Source organism: Cnephaeus nilssonii, assembly GCF_951640355.1.
Source record: "Cnephaeus nilssonii genome assembly, chromosome: 17".
Classification (NCBI taxonomy): domain Eukaryota; kingdom Metazoa; phylum Chordata; class Mammalia; order Chiroptera; family Vespertilionidae; genus Cnephaeus; species Cnephaeus nilssonii.
Genome location: NC_137088.1, coordinates 13373347 through 13395739, shown reverse-complemented (window position 1 = coordinate 13395739; position 22393 = coordinate 13373347). Strand labels below are relative to the sequence as shown.

Here is a 22393-nt window from a genome sequence, read left to right as displayed (position 1 = left end):
GATACATTACAGATATGCTTTCTATAAGAAAAGATGCAGAATTCCTACCAGTAAACCCACGCTTGATGACAGGGCCTTGGAACTACATCCAAAAAGTGGTGAGTGAAGATTTTAAGTTAAAATGGCATACCTGGTTAAGGTTTGTATACATCACACTTATGATTCCTTGCTTTAGCCAACTGTTTTTGATTAAGGGACCAGGTCTCCAAATCATCAGCTAAGAGGACTTCTCCCGGAATCTCAGTTGTAAGGTTGTAGAACCCTGGAGAGGCCTGATGGCCAATGTGTGAGCTGCAAGAAAGCAGTTTCTGTAAGCTCACTGGCTCAGCCAAGGGCCTGGCTCAGCACAGGAGGAGTGGTGCTGTCTCACAGGTCAGCTCTATGTTAATACTCTGGGTACAGGGAGAAGGAAGGTCTGATCCTCCAGGGCATGGAGATGCAAAGTTGTCAGGTGTTATCGAAACATGGACTCAAAATGCTTCTGAGTCAGTGTATGACTGTCGTCACAGAGGCCAGAGCATGTGAAGTAGAAAATTAAACTCTGATTGTTCCCTGCATGAGAGGACAAGAGCGATTTCTCCTCATTTGTCTCCAGAGACCCTACCACCTGTTGGAGACCAAATTATCCTTTAAAAAAAAAAAAAAAGAGTTTGGTCTGATTATAATCTAATTGGATTCCTACAGCTTTAAGAGACGTAATGGTGTTAACTCTAACAGATCAACCTGCCTACTAATTCCATCAGAGTGAATAAAGGGAGGAGGGAAAAAAGAGGTTAAGAGGAGTGGGACTAACACAGGGCCTTCGCACAGAGCTAGGCTGAGAAAAGCCCCCATGGCTCCCATGGGTACTATCAATTCTGGATATTCTGAAGCTTTGAGAGGGAAAGAAACAGTGGCCACCAAAAGAGAGGAGGAAGAATACAGAAATTCCATGTGACAGAAACGTGTGTGTCCTGCCTTACATCCTCTCAACCCACCTTTTTTTATTTTTCATTGTTGACCCTATTACAGATGCCCCCCATTCCTCCACCCTCTACCTGCCCCCAGCCAGCATACCAGGCCTCAGTTGCACTATTTACCTCCTGCTTTCTGACCTGGGCTGTTCTATGGAAGCCAATTCAGAAAGTCAATGGGAACCCACTTTCAAGAGCAAGTACAAGACAGATACAAGAGCAAACCTAGAAAAGCAAGAAAGAGATAACTCCCCCATGGGACAACCTTTGACCAATGGGATGGGGGAGCCAGTGGAAAAATAATGACATCCTCTTACATGGGTGGAGAATTCTGAAGCACATTCCACATGGTACCTACAAGGGTGACCGACCGACAGGTTCTGCTCTCATTGCCCAAGGCATAACCAGGACAACAGCATACATTCTGGGTGCCTTTGTCAATTTCCATTAGTTCACTCTTCCTGGTCTCCCTACTCCACTCAACTAGAATCACATTCCTGCACCCAGGCTCCACTTTCTGTGGGAACCTACCTAAAATAACAGGCACACAGTTTCACAGGATGCCAGGCAGCAACCGGAATGGTATGCTTGCTTTTATCTGTCATCTGCGACATTTGCTGGTCCTTTTCTTCCCCATCCATATGTACTCTATAGACTGAAGGCCTAGTTGGCATACCAATCAAATTTCATTTCCTCCTCAAATCTTTCAAGAACTATACTGAGGAATACAGAGAGAAACTGCCAGACAAGAGCCCAATCTAGACACTGTAAATAGAACATAACTGATTAAAGACTTCATGATGGGGTATCTTCAGGACATAGGCCCAGTGCTCATGGTAGTCATACAGTGAGCAACTCCCATATCACTGGCAGCCATCCGTTCTGAACCAAACAAAGACGGCAGCCACGAGTGCAGATAGATGCGCTATCTGAGCAGACAGGGCGGATGAGGCAATGACAGGGACTCTGGGATCTGGGGCTTACGGAATTAAGATGGGCTGACAGGCAGAGCAGGAAAAGATTGTTTATCCCATGAGCATTGTGACAAGACCGATGAGCTTCTGTCTTATGTTTTACAGTGTATATGTAAGATGCTGAACTAGGATTCCTGTAACAACGCACCAATCACCCTCTATCGGTGAAAACAGTACCCATGTATTATTTTTGGGCTTGTGACCAAAATCAATATAAAGCAGAGAAGTGCTTTGTGGAAGCAAAATGTGTGGATTCCAACCGTGAGCTTCCATGATGTATGTGGACTGCCTCAACGTAAATTATTTTACAACCTAGAGAGTGAGGAATAAGATTAACGTCTTACCCAAGAGAAGTGAGATCAGGGACTCAAACAAATACATGGACACAAATTCATAGCAGCACCAATCACAAGAGCCCAAAGGTAGAAACAACTCGGATGCCCATCAAATGATGAATGGATATACAAACTGTCACACATCCATAAAATGGAACATTATTCAGCCATAAAGAGGAATGAAGTCCTCATACATGTAATACTGTGGTTGAAACTCAAAAGCATTATGCTGGATGAAAGCAGTCAAACACAAAAAGTCGCATATTGTATGATTCCATTAATATGAAATATCCAAAATAGGTAAGACCAGAAACAAAAAGCAGATCGGCGGTTGCCAGGAGCTCAGAAGGGAAAATGAAGAGTAACTGCTTAGCCCTAGCTGGTGTGACTCAGTTGACTGGGTGTTCATCCTGTGCACCCAGACGTCACTGGTTCAATTCCTGGTCAGGGCACATGCCCAGGTTGCAGGCTTGATCCCCATTAGGGGGTCGTGCAAGAGTCAGCTGGTAGATGTTCACTCTCACATCAATATTTCTCTCCCTCGTCCTTCCTCTCTAAAAAAAACAATACAAAATGTTCTTCCTTCTCTTCCCGCAGGAACAAAGAGAGGCCAGAAGCAGAGCACACCCAGATCACTCTCACGCTACCTTCAGCGTACAAAACAAGCAATTATTCTATTTGTCATCATTATAATTATGATATTAACAGCTACTCCGAGTAAGCCTCTCTAAAAGTATTAATCTGCTTAAGTTGCAATATCTCTGTGAAACCCAAGAGGGGAAATGTCCCATCTACTTTACAGACTAAGAAACTGAGGCACAAAAATAGCTCAAGGTCAAGGCCAATAAGTAGAACCGTCAGAAGACTCTCAATCCTGCACTGCACCCACTAATGGGGTGTCTGCATATCATTTGATATTTGAAATGAGAAAAAGCACTAACGACATGATGAACCGAGCTGGCTTCAAAAGGCAGCAAATCAAAGCCACTGGCTGAGGTCAGTATTGAAAGTTGCAGAAAGTCTTCCTAAGAGAAAAGACAGGGATTTCTTTCTTTCTTATTTCAAAGTCAATCGATGCTGGTAATATTCTTTTGTATTTCAAAAATCAGATTCCAAAAGCACCTCAAGCGTGGCCAGTCAGTACTATGCATCCCACTGGGGGAAAGAATATTTATGGCTTCACAAGGAGCCGAAATCCAGATGCCCTGGGGGCCTACGTCTACACTACCCAAGGGAGAAGCGAGTCTTCCTCAAAGAGGTGTGAAGGGGAGCCGAAGAGTAAATGCACCCCCCTTCCATCGCACTCCCCAGGGCCTGGGACCCCATTTACCTTAGCCGACGAGGGGTGGGAGAGCTGGCAAGAACCTCTGTCCGCATCCGCCCACAGTGGGCTGAGGCAGGAGGAGGCGCTGCTGTGGGTCCTCACCACGGCCGAGTGCTTGCAGCCCATGAGGAGGCCGGGAGGTGCGCCCGGAGCCCTGCCAGTGCGGCTGGCCCAGCACAGCTCACCGGCTGTCAGCTTCCTCCTCAAGCGAACATTCTCTCCCGTCTCTTCTCCACTCTGCCAGTGCAGCCCGGAGCATGGGGGGAATAAAACTTCAGGAATTGATGATTTGCCTCTTCAGCACTAATACATGCCAGAGGTGCCACACAGCTCTTCTCAGATTTATACAGAATCGTGGCACAGGCCGCAAATTTGGGGATCCCTTTCATTTCATGGCTGGGCCTGGGAACCACCCCCCTCCCTCCCACCCCCCCCCCCCCCTCCACCGCCTGGGGCTGGCCTGGTGGAGTGGGACAGTGAGAGCATTCTCGCTTCACTGCTGAAATCTCTCTCACTTCCCAGCTGCCTCCCTCGCTGGGGGAGATGCCCAGGAGTCTCAGAGTCGTGATGGATGGGCTGTCGCACACCTGGCCGGAGAACAGGACCTTTCCCAAGAGCGAAAGCTCCGCCGCAGCACAACCCCGTTGGCCCGGCTTCGCCCTGTGCAGGGAGACCGTTTCCCGCAGCCGGGGGCACAGAAGAGCCTCACGTGAGGAGCCAAACACATGGGGATGGCTTCAAGTCTCGCCTCTGCCTGTCCTAGCCATGTGGCCACTTAACCTCTCTGAGCCTCGGTTTCTTCATCTGTAAAATGGACATAATGCCTATCAGGTAGGATTGTTGTGAGAACTACTTGAAATATCATTCCATTTTCATACTGCTTTTCTCTCCCATAAAATCATTCTGAGATAATGAGAGTGAGGTTCCCATTAGAGCCACTTTCCCACAGGGCCAGTTCTGCAAGGTATAGGCACGTGGCTGATTTAGACCATTTACCCAGCACCAAACCAAAAGGGCAATTCACTTAAAGGACTCAGACTCACAGTAGACGCAGGAAGACATGAAAGTCTGTTCACAGCTTTTTCACTTCGTAAGCAGGCATTCTAGAATTATATAAGCATGACCTTGAAACTTGAAAATGTGTTTCTAGATCATTTCAAAGGTATTTCATTCTCCTGTAATAGTGGTGTAGGATTGTTGTGAGAACTGTATGAGGTGGTAGTTCTCATCTCGGGGCGATTTTGTCCCCGCCAGGATGCATTTGACAAAATGAGACGACTTGTTAGGTTGTCACAACTGGGCAGGGGTGCTACTGGCATCTAGTGGGTAGAGGCAGGGATGCTGTTGAACATCCTACCATGCTCAGAACAGCCCCTCACAGCAAAGACTTATCTGGCCAAAAAATATCAAAATGCCAACACTTAGAAACCCTGGTATCAGGGGATACACATGGAAGAATTTATGAATTATACGAGTAGTGCACCATTTATCATTATTATTAAGAGAGAAGAACATGTTTTCTGGCATTTGAACAAATTACTCCCATGGGATCAAAGTAGTTTCCTGCTGTTGTTCGTATTTTTTACATCAATACATGAAGAGAATCTAGGAACTTCAAGTGTCTATTCTCTAAGCTGTAATGGTCAGTGCATTGCCCATAGTAGGCAGTTTATAAATGCCTGCTGTCCAGTGCCACAAGACAAAAAACTTTTGAATCCAAAGAGGTATGCAGATCCCCCAAGCAGCAGGGCTTAAGAGAGATCAAAAGATGATTCCATTAAGATAAGCTGCCAAGTAAATGAATGAAAAATAAATATCCCAAATACAGAGACCTGGCATCAGCAACCTTTTCTAGCTGCTGACCTGGCCAAGGAAGATTCAGAGGGAAGAGAGATCCTGAAGGTGGGTGCCAACCTACTAATGGAACTCAGGGTTGCATTGAAAATGTCCCTGTATCCTCACGCCAAATGGGCTTCTTGATAACTAGGTAGGTTTAAAGAGGCTGAAGAGTAGAAGATGAAGGGGGTGAAGTTTGCAGTACAGAATAGGATCAACAAATTTGTAGCAGGGGCAAGAGAGGTTGGCGATGTTGGTGCCTAAGATCATCATCCTAGGGAGCACAAATACTTAGCAGCCTAACATAAATATTATGCTTGAGAAGTTACATAAAATTGTTGCACTTTAGCCCGGCTGGTATGGCTCAGTGGTTAAGCATAGACCTATGAGCCAGGAGGTCACAGTTGGATTCCCAGTCAGGGCACATGCCCTGGTTGCGGGCTTGATCCCCAGTGTGGGGTGTGCAGGAAGCAGCCAATCAATGATTCTCTCTCATCATTGATATTTCCATTTCTCTCTCCCTCTCCCTTCCTCTCTGAAATCAATAAAAATATATTTAAAAATTAAAATTTAAAAAAAAATGGTTGCACTTCATTAAGATAATAGTCCCCAAACTTTATTGTTTTAATAAGAGCTATTCTTAAATTGTGTTTTACTTACTTAATTTGATGGTGTGTTTAGGAGGAGGATGGTTCACACTTAATTTTAAGCACCCAAAAGGTAATTATCTGTAAAAAATCCTAGAGGAAACATGGCACTGAGCTTCCTGTAACATGAAAGGAGAGATGCCTAACCGCAGAGAGCAGGAAGACAGAGCCGGGGGGAAAGGAAAAACCTCAGATGAGCTTGTCCAACTTTACCTACTTGAGGCTAATCAAGCTTAAAACCATCATTTTCTGTTTCCCCCAAAGACTCACTTCTTAGAAAACGGAGAGTCCCCACAAGAGGCTCTGCTTTTCAACCTGGGGCACTTTATGTCCTCGGGTTCTCAGTGAGAGATGTGACTCATCTTGCTTTTTACCCAACAATTTGGGGAAAGAAAAGAAAACCTTCCTAAAATGTCAAATCAGGCTGGTAGAGTGTGTAGCAGAGGGAGCAGTGAGATGTGCAAGTTGAATTTTTTGAGACACAGGAATTTCTACAGGTGCTTTCAGGTGGGCAGCAGTAACCCCTGCTACGTCCAGAGTCACGCACGGTCACTGTGGTCACAGACGGAGAAGTTCTGCTCACAAGACACAGGGCCCAATGGGCACTAACTGGGCCACCAGCCAGCTACCCCAACACCGAAGGCTTCCGCTATGGACGAGGCCACACGACGAGCATCATCAAACGCTGTTTCACTCACAGAGGAAAAAAGGGGGTGGGGAGCGGGGGGAGAAAAGGAGCACTTCCCCCAAAGAGCATTAAACTTTACACACTTCAGAGCATTAAACTTTACACACTTCAAACCACATCAAGTAAAATCAATTCTGAGTCACAAGAATAGAAGCCTCATCTGAATTGGCAGGAATCTGGAATTATCGAGTATCTTCAAGGACGTTTGGTTTTAAGACTTTCATGTGAAGACTATAATGAGAAGCAGATTAATCAGTGACTGCCTGGTGGGTGAACAGCTTCCGCCTGCTGATCAAGGACCGAACTTGACAGGGGCCTAAGGGAGCAGAGACATAGCCAAGCAACCTCGGCTCCACTTTTTTAAATTTACAAATTTAAAATTTAACCATTTGAATAACTAGTTCAATATATATATGGTGTGTGTATATAAAATTATATATATAACTAGAGGCCCAGTGCACGACATTCGTGCATGGGGGTGTGAGTCCCTCAGCCCAGCCTGCACCCTCTCCAATCTGGGATCCCTCTCACAATCCATGACTGCTGGCTCCCAACTGCTCACCTGCCTGCATTCCTAATTGCCCCTAACCGCTTCTGCCTGCCAGCCTGATTGATGCCTAACTTCCCTCCTCTGCCGGCATGGTTACCCCTAACTGCCCTCCCCTGCAGGCTTGATCACCCCTAACTGCCCTCCCTTGCAGGCCTGGTCCCTTCCAACTGCCCTCCCCTGCTGGCCTGATTGCTCACAACTGCCCTCCCTTGAAGGCATGGTCCCTCCCAACTGCCCTCCTCTGTTGGACATCTTGTGGTGGCCATCTTGTGTCCACATGGGGGCAGCCATCTTTGACCACATGGGGGCAGCCATCTTGTGTGTTGGAGTGATGGTCAATTTGCATATTACTCTTTTATTAGCTAGGATTGTTCAAAAAATGCACGATGTGAAAATTTCAAGTAGTACCAAAGGGTACAATTAATTGCTACTTTCTTTCAACACTTAAATCCCCAGGTCCCCCTTCCCTCCCAGGGCAAACTGCTGTTACCAGCCCCTTGTGTCCTTCCAAACACATGCATGTATGTATGAATGTGGATGTGTTGACTTGCTCTGTTTTTTTTTTATCTTAACAGGGTGGTTAGTTGGTTCCACTATGGTATAGCTTGCCCATCCTTCTTTTCCCTTAAACTTTTCATCAATTTTTAAAATAATTTTTGGTTTTTAGAGACAGAGGAAGAGAAAAGGGATAGAGAGATAGAAACATCGATGAGAGAGAAACATCATCGGTCACTTGCCTTTAGGGAGTAAGCCCTCAACACGGGCATGTGTCCTGACTGGGAACTGAACCGGTGACCTCTTGGTTCCTGGGTCTATGCTCAACCATTGAGCCATACCAGCTGGGCCAATTTTAGTGTTGGATTATTTAAGTAGGTAAATGATTATTTTAGAGACTCAGTTATTTACCAGAAATACTCCACTTTGCAAGCCGTGCACACAGCCCTGGGCAGTCCAATACTGGCCGTTTCCCAGGGAAGTCACCTCGTGAGGCCCAACTCAGCAGGGCAACCCTGTCGGCCCAACATCCCTATGGAAACTGACTCAGTACCGGGCTGCACGGCAGACGTGCTCCCATTGAATCTGCACCACAACCCACAATTCAACCTTAGGAAAATCAAGTGATAGTTTGGATATAGTTTCTTAAGGAACCCAAAGCTGACACCACTACTGTTATTGACAAGCTACTGTAACTAATAATAGGGAGGAGTGAGGAAGGAGGAAGCAGGGTTGACATTTACTGAGTGATTAAAATGCACTAAGTGGTTTATGTCCGCCACTTGTCATGGCAGTGGCAGGTACGGAGGACACAAGCATGGTGTCCCTGCAGTCCTGGGTGCTAAGGGCACAGTCAACCAAGAGGGCTGAGGCCTGCATACCACCACCACCACCTGCCCCCAGGAGAAGCGCAGTAATACGGGTGAGTACTGGGATAAATGGGAAAACAGAAGAAAGAAGATCCACTCTGACCGGGCAGGTCAGAAAGGCATCCCAGATGTACAGGAGCCTTGAAGGCCACATGGCTATTTGCAACATGAAGAACAGAGAGGGAAAGCATTCCTAGCAGAGGGAGCAGCAGGGAAGTGTGAAAGTACACAGTGTGCCTAGGGAACTGCTCACCGAGAACACCGAGTGCATAAAGGTGGAGGTGGAGGAAGAGAAACTGGACCTAACATGTGATGGGCACTCAATGCCAAGGTCAAGTCTTGGACTTCGTCTTAGGAAGTGGGATGTTATGAAGGGTTGTTGGAGCCAGGGCGTCCCACCATCAGCAACCTTCCCTTGCTCCTCTGCTCTTCACAAAAGCTCAAACCAGATGTTTCCTTGGCAAACAGCTGCAGTGGGGTGAGCACGTAGCAGAATCTGACCACAAGAGAGCACCAGTTCCTGCCTTCAGACAAGTGAGGTCAACGTCCCTGTTGCACAGAAGAGGCAATTGGAGAAGTGAGAGTGATCAAGATGTTTAATGTCAAAGCCATAGGTGGACCAGAACTCCTGATAGGAAGGTAGGGAAGGAGCGGAAGGAGGAGAGAAAGGTTGGGGAGCATCAGCCAGCCTTTTTAGGTTTAGAGGGGAGGGGACCTGTCCATAGCACAACAGGAGATAAAGCTAGACACTGGTAAACTCCTCCTTGGAAACCATAAAGCAGCCCCTGCAGCTTTATCAGCACCGCCCGAGAGAACGTTCTGTGCTGCCGGCAATGTTCTATAGCTGAGCTGTCCATTTCCACAGCCATCGGCCAAATGTGGCTGCTGAGCACTTGAACTGTGGCTAAGTGAGATGGGGGAACTGAATTTTAAATGTTGATTTCAGTTCATGTAAATCTAAAGTACCTCTCTTGTGGCTAGAGGCCTGCATATTGGATCACACTGTGTAAGAACCGACTTCTTGCCCTATTACTTACATCTACTGTTTCTAGACAAGTGGAACGAAGGGAGTTTGGAATGCCTTCCCACTTTTTAATCACCCTATTACTTCTGAGTTCTTCCAAATTGTTCTGAGAGGCCTCAAATCCGTTTAATCATACAAGAGAGGTATTCCGTATCATTTGTCAGATTGCCACCAAAGTTCTCAGCATTCAGTCAATGAGTTACCAGCAGTGCCCTCCCTCGGCGATTAAAATTGGGTATTGTTTTGAGGAGAAGCAACCCATGTTCCTTCATTATTAGCACAGTAAGCATTCTGGTGTGCATTTCTGTGTAAACAGTGGGATGCAGTGGGGACAGGACCCTGGACTAGATGGCATCTGGAGTCCCTCATAACCAAGTGGTTTCAGGTTCTACCAATGTTGCTGGGTTCGGCTCAGCAAGCAGGTGCTTCCTGCTGTAATACATCCGGACCAAGATATCAAAGCACCTCTCCCAGGCCCTCTGGCTCAGACCCCAGCTAGACCCCAGGGCGGCAGAGAGTCAGGGAAGTTGTAGTCTTTCACCATTAGGAGAGGGTGGAGATTGCTGGGAAAAACAATGAAACAGTAGCTTCAAATCTCCTCACTTTTCACACTTGGCTGTGGATTTAACACACAGAATTCCCCACCTCCTAATTCCCCAGAAGTAGTTCACACCTACCCCAGGCCTCTCCAAATAAAGAAAATCTGGAATGTCCCCAAACAGGACTGTCTGCACCTGGCGACCCAGCTACCAGGGGCGGGGTCACCAGTTGGGTTCTGGACCCACCCATTTCTGTGCCCTCAGCCCAGCACACAGCCCTGGGGACAGACAGCACCCATCACTCTCCAGCCTCCTTTCTCACTGTGCAATGCCCACCATGCCCTGCTTGGACCCCACATCGCTAGGTTAACAATATTCTGGCAAAAGCAGGGAATGTGAGTCAGGGACTAACAACATCACTGGTGTCAGCTGCCACAGGGAAGTTATATAAACATGGGCAGGTCTGCCCGGCCAGTGTGGTTGAGTGTGACCTATGAACCAGGAGGTCACAGTTCCATTCCCTGTCTGGACACATGCCCACCCTGTGGGCTCAATCCCCAGTAGAGAGCATGCAGGAGGCAGCCAGTCAAAGTTTCTATCTCTCTCTCCCTCTCACTTCTCTTCTGAAATCAATAAAAAAAAATTTTTTTTTAAATGGGAAGGTCCATACTGGACAATAGCTTCCCCAAGGCTACAAGGAGCAGACAGTGCTCTAATACCCCGACATTAATATGCCATTCTTGGGGGCTGGGGGGAAAAGACAAATACCAGTGATGTGGGGAGCTTCAGGCATGAATACTTATGCATACACTCCCTGAAACTCAGCAGCTCTCGCTGCTCATTCAAGACCTCACAAGACTTATAATGAATTTAAAGTCCTATATTAGGCAAGCATATTTTTCTATGACCAAATCTGCATAAGACTGTACCCTGAAATTTACATTTTAATTTAGAATTAGCTGACATGGAGCCCTAACCACACACCTGTGTGATCTAGCCAGTGTCTTCAAACTCTTTACACCAACAGGTCCCTGGGACCTCCCTCCCATCTTCCTAAGTGATTGGAGTCAGTGTTTGCTCTCAGAGAGCACACGGTCAAGTGCAGGAGTCAGACAGGGAACCGATCATTGGAGCCCAAAGTAGGAAATGCAAGGATAGAGTCAGGCCCAGAGCCCAAGAACCCAGAGAAAGGATTTCAAGTACAATCTATAATAATAAAAGCGTAATATGCTAATTAGACCAGATGACCTTCTGGATGAAGTTGGGGCTACGAGGGAAGCCTGGGTCCCGGGTGCCAGAGGGAAGCTGGTGCCAGCAGACAGGGGAAGGAAGGCCTACTCTTGCACGAATTTCGTGCATCGGGCCTCTAGTTAATATTATAAACTACTTCAAATGCTGCAAATACCTACATTTCCTTAATTTCCCCTTCGATGGGGAAAAAGAAGGCTACCTTTTCCATATTATTAGAAGGGTATGTCACCAGTAAAAATGTCCCTTTAGTTCCTCAACTTCCCATCTGGAGGTAAACAAGGACAGGACAAGGAATGAGGGATGTGAAAGGGGCTGGAAGACAAAACATAAAGGAGATCCCAGAAATGTTCTAAGAAATAGGCCATACACACTAATTTTAAAGACACAAAAATCTACACCCCCCCCCCAAAAAAAAAAAAAAAAAAAAAAGAACGAAACACAGAGAATAGACCTGTGCCAAAGCTTGGTCTTACATCCATCCTCCTGGAGAGGTGAGCTGCTCATGAAACAAGCATGTGTGATTTCTGTGCATACGCACGTACAGAAAAAAGACTGGAAGCACTGGACCTCCGAATGGAGTCATGTGATCTCTTTCTATGTATCCACTCAGCTACGTGTCAGGAAGGATGTACACCCCAATGGAATCATCAGAGATTAGGTCTGAGGCTGGAGTTTGGGGTGAGTTTTTCCCTTACTTTCCTGTCCTCTCAGTGTTTTATATTGTACATAGGTAACAGTCACAATTTTTAAAAATAATAGGTAATATTCACAATTTAAAAAGTAATGCTAGTTCCATTATGGGGGGAAACACACATACACACACACACACACACACACACACACACACTCACTCACTCACTCACAAGCTGTCACCAGCGAATTCATAATAAGAGTATGCTTGTGGTGGGGATGGGAGGGAGCAGTCAGATAGCTAGCTGAGCCAAAAAGGGAAGTCCCAAGTTCTGTCCCACCCCCACCTCGCCACTGCGTAATGGCTAAAAGTCTCTACTTAAAGAGGAAGTGATCATCATCATCACATGTCACACATTTATCCTTTGGGGCTGAAGGTCCAGGGACAAGGTACTAATGCCCAGTTAGCATCAGAGCAGATCAGTGAACTTCCCACTTAGCTTATGAGTCACCCCCACAAGTGAATCCACCTTCCATGTCTAAATGAGAAAAATCAAATAGTGAAAATGCAATAAGTTTCTATCAAGCTTTGTCTTTAAATGTTCTCTTAACTGGTCAGATGAAAGCCAATGAAACTAAAATCTGCAAAGTCTGATGTTCGTTAAGTGCTTTTTAATCACTTGACCATTGTCCTCGTTATCCCACTTTTCCCACAGGTCAAAAGTAATTTGAAAACAACAGTATTCGTGAGTTTCTCCGACTCCCCAGCCACGCCCCCAAATAATGACTTCTGTTGATTTTCAATGACCCTGAGTTCTCTGATGTGGCCATTTGAAAATAATGGAGCCTATCTGAGAACAGACAGATAGCCACAAATGGATTAAAAAGCAGATTTGTTTTCCTTAAGGGAGTTGGTCAAAGCTCCAAGGGTGGCTGAGAGGCCGGACTGCCAAGCAGCAGTCTCAGTGAGAACGTGCCACTGAGTCCCTAACTCCCCCGAGCACTTCATGCCAGCACTGGCTTTCTCCTGAGTTATCTTGCTCCAGCAAGGCCTGTGACAACTTTTAGAAGAGAGAAGTCACCACTTCAAAGATGAGGACAGAAAGTCAGAAAGAATGAAGGGGAACTGAGCAGGTAAGGTATGTGCAACACATAATTGGCAGAGCGGGGATGTCAATATAGGTCTTTTCACTTTGCACACTACAGTATTTCTTCTAAACCAGAGTGTCGTGAATTAAAACATGAATGAACTCAATCGGAAGATGCTTTAAGCTTACATCACACAAAAATTAGTGCAAAAAGCCAACTAGGTAAATTTACTTTCAAGCAAATTCACTAAAGAAAATTCTGGAATCAGAAGCTATTTGAAAGACTGGAGAAGAGTTCCCTTGATTAGATTACAGGTACCCTATTATTGACCTGTGCCCTCAAAGTTATTAAATATGGAGTTCATGGGGGAGCAGTACCATCATGAACCTTCCAACTAGCTCCTGCCAAGAAACTAGGAGGGGAGATGAGGGGGAGGAGGCATGTTTAACAACTTGGGCTCTTGTTCCAGTCCAGTCACTTCTGGCTGTGACTTTGAGCCCATCACTTAAGTTCAAGTGGCTCAGTTTTCTAATTTGTAAAAATGCAGATAATACGGCCAACCTCACCGCTGTAAAGAATAACGCAATCATGAGTCCCTCGCATATAAGGTATTAATTATCATTACCTCCGTCAACAGGACAGATGGTTTCCCATCCTCGGTGCTTACTGCAGTTCCCAGAACTCCGCTGTTCCCTATCCGAGGACTTGCACCACCTACTTGATAAAAACAAGACGCCCACTGCTGCCTTTTTGATCCTTTCAAAGTCATACACAAGTCAATTCTCACGAGGAGGGTTCCTTACAGTTCTCTTAACAGTTTCCCAACCAATCGCTCTGCACTGCTTCCATTTTAATACTGCACTAAAAATAGGATGTTCTGTTTTCTTGTTGTTTGTGTTTTCAGAGAAAGCCAGTGTTCTCCTCTTCCTAGCACACCAGCCGCGCACCCTCACAGCTACGCCTCAAATAACACCAGAGCCCACGAGATGAACCTATGTGACGTCGAAAGAAGGCAAGTCTCTGCCGTTTGGCAGTTTCTGTCTATCCAGGAGCAGAAACTGTCCTAAAGGGATCCCATCACCCATGGAGGGAAGAAGGTGGCCGCCCTCACTGACTTTCGTGAGGTCAGAGCAGGAAACCAGGAGACCCGAGGCCAAGTCTTAGCTCCTTACCTTCCTGGTTAGAGCTTCCTGGTTAGAGCCAACCAATGGTGGCTAGACTAGGTAGCCAGCCTTTTAGATTTCAAAGGCCAGTACTTTTTTTAAAATCTGGAAATTAATTTAGGAATTAAGATTTTTAATCTGAGATTTAATTTGGGAATTAAGAAAGTGATACTATGTATTAAGTAAGAATATGTATTAAAAACAAGAATAGCAGCCTTGGACTTCAGAATGCCTCTCTGACATGAATAACAAGGTCTGCTCACAATTTTGAAAGTATTATTCCCTAATTGATCACAGCAGCTATGCTATAAATGACTGGTGACAGCAACCTTGCCTCCATTTCTCAAAGAAGGAATCCTATAGGACCTAACCATTAAGTTATTATTTTGGTTCTACTATTAATAGATGAACCGTATTCTTGAAACTAACCAGAGAAATGTATCAGGAAATCAAATTCTCCTCCAGGGAATGTTCCTCCTATTTTTTTAAATTCCCTTATTTCTTACTACCACTAGGATGGATGTGGTGTGTGCCACAAAACACCAATGCACGTAAGTTGGTTGTCCCCTACCTGGATTCTGGCACTCAAAAAAAATTCCAGACGAATCAATGATTTAATGTGATAATTAAACTATAAATTCACTGAAAGTAAACACTGAAAGGATGTTTTCATAATTTTGAGCAGAGAAGCCCCTTTCTACACATGATATGAGACCAAAAGCCAAAAATGAAAATAAATTTGACCAGAAAAAATTAAATATTCTGCATAGCAAAAATATTTATCCAAAGTAGAAATACAAATGACCTACTAGGAGAAAATATCTACAGTCCAAATGAGAGTCAAAGGACAAATATACTTAATACACATACAGCTACTGCAAATCAAGAAGAAAAATATAAACTCAATAGAAAAACATGGGTGAAAAATACAAACTGGCAGTTCACATGAAAGAAATATAGGTGGCCAATAAACATGAAAACATCCTCAGCCCCAGTCATGATTTTAGAAGTGAAAATGAAAATATTTTTTACCTGTGACACTATCAAAAACTAAACGTTAGTAAGAGCCACAGTAGTTGGGGGACACAAAATTGATGGGAGTGCAAATCAGAGCAACTTTTTAAGTAGACAAGTTAGCAATGTCTGAAAATTTAGAAGACACATTTTATGACCCAACAATTCCACTGGTATAAATATATACTAGTAGCCTTGTGCACGAATCCGTGCGTGAGCAGCTTGCTTGCCGCTTGCCTCAGCTGGCCACCCGCCCACCGCCACTGGTAGCTCTCCACTGCTTGTAGCTCACTGCCCCACCCTCCTGGAGCTCCCCCTGTACCCCCCTCATAGCTTGCTGCCCTGCCCCCTCCTGTAGCTCTCTGATGCTTGTAGTTCTCTGCCCCACCCTCCTGCAGATCTGTGATCAGGTTGTTATGCTGTTAGTCGTGACCCCTCAGGGCGTAACGGATAATTAGCATATTCCTCTCTTATTATATAGGATATATATATATACACACACACACATAAACATACACTTAGAGATACAAAAAGATATACGCACAAAGATGTTTATTATAGTACTAGAGGCCCAGCACATGAAATCATGCGCGGGTAGGGTCCCTAGGCCTAGCCTGCTATCAGGGCCATCTTCCGCCCATTCGCCAGTCCCCAGTCCCCAGTCCCGCCCTGTTGCCGACACCCACCCCGGTTCCCCGTGGTTCCCCATTGGCCATCCAGCGATCGGAGCCTGTGGGCTGAGGGGAGGGATCAAGAGGTGGTCAATGCACCTCATAGCGACTGGTCCATCGGTTGTTCTGGTCATTATGCCGTTATGGTCCCTGGCCTTTTATTATACAGGATTATGTATAACAACAACAAAATAAAACCTTAAATGTTTATCAGTAAAATAAAGCACTGACATCCAAAATGAGTGCAGCCCGGCCGGGGTGGCTCAGTGGTTGAGCATCAATCTATGAGCCAGGAGGTCAGGATTGATTCCTGGTCAAGGCACATGCCTGGGTTGGGGGATCCATCCCCAGTGGGGGCTGTGCAAGAGGCAGCCAATCAGTGATTCTCTCTCATCAATGATGTTTCTCTCTCTTTCTCCCTCTCCCTTCCTCTCTGAAATCAATAAAAAATGAGTGTAACAGATCCATATGTATAATAGGGAATCTCCAAAATATATTAAGTGGGGGGAGGAGGAACAGCATACATAATATTATCCCATTTGTATAAAAATAGGTGTAGATATGGAAATGGATATATGTATATATGTATACATACGCACTAACACATGCCTTAGTTTACTAGAGTGATATACAACATCAATTAAGAGCAATTATCTCTAGTGATCATACATGGCAATAATAGAGATGCATTTTTTATTTTATCCCCTTCTATTCTGTTCTACAAAAAGTAAAAAGATACATATAAAAAATTGTAACCTCCCTGCCTACATATTGATAACATACTGATGAAATGTCCAGAACTCCTACTATAATTCCTGGAAAATCAAAGAGGCCAGAGGGGAAAAGGCTCTACAATAACCCAGATTCTCCTTGGGGCAAGTCAAAAAGGGCAACTGTAATAAGCAAGACAAGGAAAAGAAGGTGTCTCTAGAAAGAAGAAAAAAAAATGAGCAAATCCTGTAAGGGAATCATTGCAGGTTGTATCTGGAGGCAGAACAGGGAGGTCTAAGCTAAGCAAGACATTTCTCAGGGCCCTGAGCAAGACACAGGCAGGTTATAGTAAACGGAATCATCAGAAATTTCAAGTGTGGCTCTTTGCAGCTGATGCATGGAACATGGAAAAAGACTGCAATTAGGTAGAGTAACTAAATTGGAACTAATGATATAAAAGGGATCCTTTGAACATTAAAATCAATATTTGCTGGCCTGAATAAATTCATTTTGCAATGATTTCCTGTATTTTAAAGATTGGAAATCCTCTGAATAATCCATGAAAACGCCGACCTCCTATCTCCCTCACATCTGGTCCCAGATCTCATAGCGAATCCGGAGGAGAAAATAATCCATACCTGGATGCCAAATCACCCGAGAACGTTTTTACGCACTTAGAATGCAGACGCTCCTGGCTGAGAAATTAATCAATGTGGGGGCCCAGGTTTTATGTAAGGCTCAGGGACAACAACGAGTCTTCATGGACAGTAAAATCTTGACTACTCTGCCTCCACACAATGAGATCGTCCACGCGAGCTTCTCAACAGACCCATTAACGGCTGCCTAGACTGACAACACAGAAAACAACTCAAGTGTCTTTGCAGGAGCAGTTCCAATAAAGGGCCAGCATGTCTCTTCACTCCACCCACAAGCAAATCCTACCCCTCTTCTCTGGGCTTTAAATGTAAATGTAGCAGGACGAGTATGAATTCCACTATGGTGGGTCACTTTAAAAAAAAAAAAAGAAAGAAAAACAGCTTCCCCAAAGAAACAGATGCTTGGGCTGGAGCGTAGCCAACCCAAGTCACTGGAAGGCCTCCTTGCGTCCCCGGGGCTCCTTACCTTAGAATTCGTTTCCATGTGGTATTTGGCACAAGCGCGCAGCTGAGTCACCCAGAGCTGTTTCTCTTTTGCATCAGCAGCTAAAATAGAGAAAGAAATGCTTACAGAGACGGTTCCAAAACACATCCAACCTATTTCTACACCCACCTAAGGAGGTGGGGTGGGGTGGGGTGGGGCGGCAGGCAAAGGAGTGGGGGGTGGAGGGAAAAGCAAATCCAGATCTCAATATTCTCAACTAGCCTGTCCCTACGCCAAAAATCAAATTACACTATACTTCAACAGAAAACTCCCTCTTAAGCCACATTAAAAATGTATTCTGACATATCCATTATAAGAACAATTTTGCCACTTTTTTAACCTGCTCTGAAAAACTCATTTCCGCTCCTTTAAAAAGGCAGCAAGGAAGGAGAAACAAGATTATTTTTTCAATGCCTCAGCCACATGTGGCTAATATGAGGATCAAAGTACAGCTTTTCTCGGGGCCTTTTTGTTATCTACCAGAGCTGTACTGTGGCATTATTAGCATTTACAAAATAAGCATTCAGTTGAATTACCATTTTAATATGTGTTCTCAAGGATTCATATTAGGAGCGGACAGAACAAGATACCAAATGCTGCCTTAGAGATCCTCAAATTTCCCCCAAAGAGACATTAAAATGCAAGTCAACTGCATCATCAGAACCTTCCATCTGCACCCCCATCTCTCAAGCACATAAGATGATTTCTTTAAAATATTATGGATGCATAACAGGTTCTAATAAAATTTAAATCTTTAATTTAAGTGAACAATTGACCACATAAATATTTTAACATATTAATTGCACAAATGTTGACTATGCAGAAAACAATATTCCCCTAGAAATGATACAAGTTTACAAAAATGGGCCTAACTATCGTTTGTCAATAAAACCCAACTTCAGCTTGAACTTGCAGGTGAAGAAATCTAGAGTTGTAGACCAGAGTAAGATCAGGTGGACCAAACTTTCAAAGACAAAGGATTTTGCAAATCCAGAGCCTTTGTTCCTTAGGAAACGTGAAGAATTAATTGCCAGCTTGTGGCAATACCGTCCAAAGGCTCAGCACCGAGAACATTCCCAAAAGCTATGCATCTAATGACAACAAGATTCAACTCTCAGTGCAGGTGAGGTGTGAAATGAGAAAACAGACACCCAGATCCTTGTGGAATAAGCCACGAACCAGCCATAAATATGCAGAAATTTACCCTGTCTTTTCTGGAACTGCCAAGGGTAATAAGTTAACTTAGCCTTCGTGATAATTTCATTTAGATAAAACTTCTACATTTGCTATTAAAACTACACTTTTTAAAAAACCCCGAGGTTTAATAATCCAGAAAATAATAACTCAAAGGCAAAGTGATATAGCTCAATTGTCAACTGTGTTGGATTTTTCTCTTTGGTATGGGTTTGCATCATTTTATAAACCATAGGCAGGGGGCAGGGGAAAGTGACATGAAGTCTTCCCTCCCCCGTCCCCACCCCCGCTATTGTTTCTGCTCTAACGATTTATTAAGCAATAAACAGCAAAGCAAAACCAAGGACCATATAAATCTAGCCAGCTGGGAAGCATAATGCACGGATCTCAAAAAAGAACATGAATCTTAGCCCAAAAACTGAAAAACTTTCTTCTTCAACTACAGCCATTTTTATTCTATAGGATGATTCTGAAATATGATTTCTATATAGATAATAAAGAAACGGTAGCTTATTCCATCTCTTGGCAGTAACGCTCGGAGGTGAACGGTGAAATGGACTGAGAGGTGAGGAATCGAGGCCCTCACTCCGGGCTTTGCAGAGGCCAGTTCCTGGGCTCAGGGAGAAATAATGAGGCCTTTCCTTCGTACTTGGCCTTCACTTGGGCTGAGAAATATGTCATAAGAATGCGGAATTACCAACTACCTGCTGATACTTAATACATACTATTTTCCTCAGATCTTAATAAATAACATTGATTCTGTGTGTATGTATATACATTCAGATTGTTTTATTGTTGGCTGTGTTTTGTTATTTCATTAGAAGAATACTGACCATTTTTCTGGCCATGCAACTATAACAGAATGCCGGAAGAATGATCTAGCAATCAAATTACACTGCTACAGTCAAACCTGGGGTTCCTGAAAACCTGTGCGATGCGTGTGCCTTGGGGTGGGTGGGGGGGGGGCAGGACCTACAGTGATGGCCCAATGCTGGACTCTCTCGAGTCATGCTCACTGACCAGGATGCTGAGCACACATCAGTTTTCAAGATGCAAAGAGAAGGCGAGAAAGCACACTGCAGGACATTAACTCAGCACCTTGGCTTCTCACCGCGCTCACAACCGATTAAATAAAGTGAGGGCACAATGCCCTTTAAAAGGCTTGTTTTGTCCGTATTGCCCAAAGTGCCCACAGGGCCCTATCGTGGAGATTCACACCATCGGGTCAGAGAAAACGTATACTGAACAAATATGAAAAATATCCCCCAAGTCCTAGGCCTCAGCTGGCTTGGCAATCACTCACCTTTTCCTTGTCCTTAATTCCTCCTCAATTAGGACAAGCAATTCCTAATGTCAGGCCATCTCCCCACCCCAGGGGTAAGAGAGGCAGCAACCATCTGTCACCACAAAGTCATCAAACAGAGCAAATTGTTCAAGTTGGTTTTTGTTTTTTTTAAATCAGAAGACAAGAGAGCCGTCACCATGGTGACTAGGACTGTGGCACACGGGGCCTGTCTGGAAAGTGAGCAGGGGAAGAGCGTACCTCTCAGCTTGTACATCTCTCCGTTGGCAGAGTACACGACCAGCATGTGGGGAGCTTCGTCGCTCAGGGACACTATGGCTCCGGATAAAGACAGGGCTCCTCGGGGCTTCTGGTGCTTGCTTGGCTCATTCACAAAATACTGCAGGAGGCCAGCCTCAAAGTCCAGCACAAAGTACCTGCGCGGAGAAACCACAATGCATCACTCTGCTCCCCAGCCCATTCCTCGCCGCAAAGAAGGAAAAAGAAAGGGACCCTTAAATGGACATCAAGGTTCCAAATCCAAGAAGCTGGGAACCAAAAGTCCCCACCAGGTGCCCTCAAAGTCAGCCCCCAGCCAACAGAGAGCATTCGATTCCTAAGTCAGAATGGAGCTTGCGCCCGGCCGGTGTGGCTCAGTGGTTGAGCATCGACCTATGAACCATGACGTGACGGTTCAATACCCGGTCAGGGCACCTGCCTGGGTTGCAGGCTCGATCCCCAGTAGGGGGCGTGCAGGAGGCAGCTGATCGATGATTCTCTCTCATCATTGATGTTTCTATCTCTCTCCCCCTCTCCATTCCTCTCTGAAATCAATAAAAATATATTAGGAAAAAGAATGGAGTTTGTGACAGGCACCCCGGGGAAGGGCCAGGTCCATTCGGGATCTGGTGCAATGCCCACCACTTCGCCCGGTGCCCACGGATACCACAGTCAACCTCAGAACAGGCACAGAGCAGCAGAGGCACCGGGGCACAGGCTGTTAGCACGCTCCACATGACTTCACAGGAGCAGCAGGAATTCTCCAAGCCTCTGCGAGAGGCCCTTTCACACCTGGTGGCAGCAAGCTGGGCCCTGAGCTTCCTGCTGGCAACATGGGTACCATGAGGTGCCCAGCTGCCGGGGTCACCTGCCAGGGAACTGGAGGTGCTGTACAATCACCCGGGCACATGCCAGTGGGCCCTCCTAGACATCATTTTTGATACAAAGAGGCGATTATTTCCTCCACTCCAGGGGGTGGCAATGCCATTGGGCTCCACCAAATCCCTGTCCTTGGCTTCCAGGAGGCACAGCCAGAATCTATAGGGCGGGACGAAACTAGGTTTACAGTTGTTCGTATAGAAAATAATACAATAATTAATCAATAATACAAGAATAAGCTCTGTGTTTCGAGTACTCACAACCGTAAACCTACTTCTGCCCCATCCTGTATTTCCAGCTTCCCTTGCAGTTAGGATGTGGCCGTCTGACTGAGCTTTAACCAACAGAGTATGAGCAGAGGTAATGCAGGCCTGGCCCATAACACCCAGACACGTACACAGACTCACACCCTCTCTACCACACACTTTCTCACACACACATTGGAATGGAGACAACCTACAGGGCAACTTGAGACCCCCACCATGGGTATGACAAACGCACAAGAGGGAAGGCGCCTGGGTCCCCGAGTCACCCCCTGGAAGAGCCACCTGCTGAGGAGCGCCCCCTTCAGACGGCTACATGAATAAGAACCTTCTCCTTCATCAGGCGACTGAGATCAAAGTCTGTTACAGCAGCGAGCCTCACAGATTCACGGAAAACCTTTTTAACTTTCTATTTTCAGATCCTCCCACTTTAACATGTGCTCCCACTCCTTTACATGGGACAAAAACCAAATTCCTTCGAGAGGTGAAGTGGGGCGATATCCCAGTTGCCGAAGGTCAAATTATGTAAGTGCCAGCCCTGCCTTCTCTTTAGGAGTAAATGTCTCCAGCCTGACCTATATTTGATGTCACTG

General features: G+C 45.4%; 1 protein-coding gene across 2 annotated transcripts in view; it reads right to left on the bottom strand.

Moving 5' to 3' along the window:
• The window catches only part of OSBPL10 (oxysterol binding protein like 10), a 213455-nt gene that overhangs the window by 116723 nt on the left and 74339 nt on the right, over positions 1 to 22393 (bottom strand). For both annotated transcript variants that reach the window (XM_079794792.1, XM_079794793.1), the window contains exons 2-3: positions 20641 to 20816; positions 17886 to 17965 (exon numbers count right to left, since the gene is read on the bottom strand). In XM_079794792.1, coding sequence (XP_079650918.1) covers positions 17886 to 17965; positions 20641 to 20816 — 256 coding nt within the window. The remainder of the gene's footprint in view (positions 1 to 17885; positions 17966 to 20640; positions 20817 to 22393) is intronic.